The 4,588-nt window shown below is 41.5% G+C and overlaps 1 protein-coding gene across 1 annotated transcript in view; it reads right to left on the bottom strand.

The window, feature by feature from the left end:
• The window catches only part of LOC118405530, a 13,720-nt gene that overhangs the window by 7,217 nt on the left and 1,915 nt on the right, over positions 1-4,588 (bottom strand). The window contains exons 4-8 of the mRNA XM_035805034.1: positions 4,117-4,212; positions 3,761-3,805; positions 1,432-1,590; positions 266-427; positions 3-28 (exon numbers count right to left, since the gene is read on the bottom strand). Coding sequence (XP_035660927.1) covers positions 3-28; positions 266-427; positions 1,432-1,590; positions 3,761-3,805; positions 4,117-4,212 — 488 coding nt within the window. The remainder of the gene's footprint in view (positions 1-2; positions 29-265; positions 428-1,431; positions 1,591-3,760; positions 3,806-4,116; positions 4,213-4,588) is intronic.

Below are 4,588 nucleotides of genomic sequence, written 5' to 3'. Positions count from 1 at the left end.
GCTCGAGCCTCTCCTGACTCTTACGTACCTGCAGTGGAGAAAAAATTCAGTTTTCTTCTAATAAGTCTTAAATTTTGATGTAACAGTTCAAAATTGTGTTATTTTACACCCGTATGTATTTGTGATGGTAGAAACTTGAACTTCTTTATAAGAAATGAAGAAAAAAACAACCTACAAAGTGGCACAACAGGAAACACGCACACACACACACCAGAAACAATATCTCCATTTCCCCAAAAATACCACTGTGACAGTCAGTACTCACATGCTCAGCGCTCTGTTGCACCTGTGCGATGGTGCGAGTGACCCGCTCCTCCAAGGCGCGCACCTGCGGCTCAGGTGTGTCCTCCTGGATGTTCTCCACCTGGTTCTGCAGGTGTCGCAGGTCCTCCTGAAGGGCAAACACCTTCCCGGCATTCAGGTACACCTGGACAGGTGAGAATATAGACAGGTGTTGGAAAAGCTATCCAGGAATACTCCATTTATCTTAGGAATCTATGTCACCCCTAATTACCAGGTGGTACTGCCCATTTTTTTATGTTCACTACCTTATTAAGGACCAGTCTACTTGATATAAAGGGGTGTCCTACCTTCTCCTCTACCTCTCTTTCTTGTCCTGTCTTAAGAAGCTTTTCACCCCAAATTAAGTAGTACTGACCAATTCATTTATATTCACTACTAGGGGTGGGTACTGGTACAGAAAATTTAGGTCCAGAGGATCAGGTCCAGACCTGAACCTGGACCTGATTCAGTATTTGAAAACATGTGAATGGACAATACTCAAAACAATGGTCTATTTCGCTACAAAGCAATGTGTTTGGCCGAGTTTTTGACCTCCGCTTTTGAAATCCTGCAAGACTTACTTTAAGTTACAAGTATGATTGACTGTACAACTGGGTAGAAACAAGGAGCTTTCATCAATTTGAAAGCTCTTTGGTAGAAATGACCTTAAACTCTACACTACTTCTCTCTTGTTATTTTCTTCCACCTGTAAGACCCCAAAACATTTGAATTCCTGATCATATAATCTGTTTATTTTTACAAAAGCTCCAACATCTGGTCCATCGAAATTTTTTTTCCGGACTGGTCCAATAAGAAAAAACATTTTTTTTATTGGTACGATGTACCGGTACCCAACCACTTCCATATCCTACTTGCTATACAGGGGTGTCCCACCTCCTCCTCCAGCCGTTCGGCCTCATCCTGTCACCTCTAGTTACCAAATAGTACAGCCCATTTCTGTATGATCACTATCTTATCCCGGACCAGTCTATTTCCTATACAGGGGTGTCCCACCTCCTCCTCCAGCCTTTCAGCCTAATCCTGTCTTAAGAAACTTTGTGACCCCTAATTATAAAATATCACTACCCATTTCTCTATGTTCACTATCTTATCCTGGACTAGTCTACTTGTTACAAAGGGGTGTCCCACCTCCTCCTCCAGCCGTTCTGCCTCATCCATGCTGCCCTGCCTCCTCTTCACACTGATGGTCTGCACCTCGTCAGGCTGACCTTGGCTCACCTGTTCCGCAGACTTCAAGGTCGTGAGAACCGTGCTGGTCACCTGACGTGCCGCTCGGGCTGCCGTTTGCTGTGGGGAAAATAAACAATGCTATTGTCATGGCAACTAAGATTGTTACTTAGGAGATCGATATCTAGAGGCTGGAACCTAAAGCCTGAAAGGTTACAGCAAATCATATCTAAAACAAAACTATCAAAAATTTTAAAATCGACAAAAATTATGCTGCAAACAGAATTTGAAAATAAAATTTATTGCGAAGCCTTTAGGATGAGTTACTGATCAAGAAAATTGCAAAGACGTTACAGGTTTGACTTGTAGTACACACAGAAAGCTTCTAGGAAGATTTGATCATAGAAATCAATCTGGAAGTAAAATCTAAAGGACTGACTCAGAGTTAATGTTGATCACAAGGATGGCTGAAATAGTCTAAAAGTTAGCCTTCTCACTGATGCCTAACCCATAACCAACGTTATGTACCAATTTGATGCCAAATGGTAGCGACTGAAAGTCACTCCCTCCCTCTATATTGTCACTCTTGATGTTATTGAATACACCAATGGTCTGACCTTATACTGGGTATTAAGATGGTTTGTCACACAGAACATTTCTCTAATGAAATATTAAATTTGGTTCTGAATCAGGACACAACAACTAAGACCTCTCCATTCACAACCTCACTGTTTGCCACACGCACACTGGCAACCCTATTCAAAAGCCAGGCTAAACTCAGTCACAATGTTCTAAATCCTGCCCTCTTCTTGTACCATGCCCCATTTCCTACTCGTAACACTTTAATCCCCTTAGGCTGGCGGATAATTGTGTCCCAACTTCCGGTAACACAAATATCGGCAATGGGAGGAGTGGAGTCAGAATGCCACGGGGTCACAAAGTTAATGTTGTCTATCTCTCTGGAACTCTGGAAAGCAAAACTAAGGTACTACTGGTACACTGTAAAGTTCATCAATGATTGAAAAGTCATAGGGAAAGATCCATTCCAACTGATACCTCTTCAACATACACACAGTGTAAGCTACAGGACAGAGGCATCTGGTGGTCTGCCATTAAGACATGACATTAAGACATGACATTAAGACATGACATACATTGTATGCACAAGTATGTCTAACCTTTGCAAGACACTCAGTGGGAATAACAAGCAATAAACAGAACAGAGAATGAACTCTAGATCTACTTACATGTACCTGCAAACTCAGAATTGGTGGCAAAACGATGACCCGTTACCTACTGAACAACAATTTTTGGAAAGCTAACTTCAGCAGGACTGAGTAACTGTGCGGTCCCATTTGTCCTGCGATTTTGATGCCGTTGATTTGTAAATGAGGCTGTGTCAGAACCAATGTCTGACAAGAATCTAAGATTGTCTTTTTTGTAACAGTTACGGCTGAATCTTGTAAACTGACACATGAAAGAATGTCTTACGAATGCCCGATGATCACACCCTGGCTCTAAAACATGTGGAAGGGCCAACAGCGAAACAGAAACTGCTATAACTCCTGTGTGGTCCTCTGAGCTACCAGGGTAATACTCAAGTCTAGACCAGGGGAAACAATGTGATTAGGGTTTTTGGAGATGGAGGGTCTTAATGGGGGTTTCTTAATGTTTAGCCCATCTTAATGGTTAGTCCACATAAGGACAAACCCACCCACATCCTCTTAAGACCCCAAGCAGACCCTGCATTGTGAACCAAGGCACTTGATTGACAGTACAAGAAAAGGCAGCGACCTCAAGAAGTGGTATCAGACTCCAGAGTCAGGGGCTGAGGATTTAGCAAATATCAGCCCATTCTTGTTGTGTTTAACTTTCTCCCAGATATAGGCCAATTCTTGCATCAAATCTACATTTACAACAAAAGTCAATCGGAATAGGGTTTGCAAAAGAACAAAAGAAATAGTCAAATTCTCTATCATTCTGTAACGTAATTATGTAGTTTCTAAGCACTCCAAATGCAGTTGTGAAAGCCATGTTCAAAAATGTGTTTCACTAAAGATCATAACTTTTCCATGGAGACTACAAGTACATTGAATTGTCTTTAATTTCATGCATGCTGTTGCTATTGCTTCAGCAAAAAGGCTTGATACTTGTTACAGTTACACGTACAAGTATTTCCATGTCTGGGCCACTGTAACTGAGTAATGATTTACTTGATGTAGATCGACGTTGGCCAGGTATGAATAATATATGCTGGGTACGAAAAGGCGGCAAGAGTTAACTTAGTTACCTCCGTCTGCAGACCCAGGTCATTCCTGGTGGTTTCCAAAAGGGTCTGCATGTGGGGAGGGGGGCAGAGGTCCCAATGGTTAGTAGAAGCATTGATACAGATAAACTCTGGCCAATGATGAACAGATTTGACTACAAAATAATTAACAGGATTACAAATGGATTCTATGATGTAAGTCGCATTCATGAATTCAATCAGCCTAAACAACAAATGAGACATGCAGTGTTGGATGACAGAAACAGAAAAGGCCCTTTCTTGATAAAAGATGTTAAAAATTGCCATATTTTCACACGGAGAGAGCTTGCAGAATGACATGTACATGTGGACAGAGCTTGTAGAATCATGATGACATGTACCTTCTCCTTGAGTATTTTAAGGTAGTCGGTGAGGCTGGATAACTGTTCAGTGTTAAAGAACACCTCCTGGGCCAGCAGAGAGACAGGAATGCAATACTGAGATTCGCAAATGCAATGAAATAGAAGGTAGGCTATCTGGCGATGAACTAAAAGCATGCGATACTCATACATGCTGTAAAACATGCTCTTCAGCTAGCAAGCAGTAAAGACTACAAAAAGTACACAATGCACTCCCAGGCTTGATACATTGAGGAATAACTAGACTTTGACTCAAAATGCCTGCACATAACACTTGTCTTTCCGACACAATATAACACCATTCACAGTTCACAAACAAAAGCACAATGACAGCATTCCATTTTGACATGCCAAAGCTACTTCCTCTGACTACATCAATGCTTGAGAAAAAAGGAAACACTTTCTAGGAGTGACAAACATAACATTGTATCATGCATACTGAAGGACACAAACA

The sequence above is a fragment of the Branchiostoma floridae genome, chromosome 18 (assembly GCF_000003815.2).
Source record: "Branchiostoma floridae strain S238N-H82 chromosome 18, Bfl_VNyyK, whole genome shotgun sequence".
In the NCBI taxonomy this organism is placed as follows: domain Eukaryota; kingdom Metazoa; phylum Chordata; class Leptocardii; order Amphioxiformes; family Branchiostomatidae; genus Branchiostoma; species Branchiostoma floridae.
Note: the sequence above shows the minus strand (reverse complement) of the source record. Positions and strands in the feature narration are given on the sequence as shown.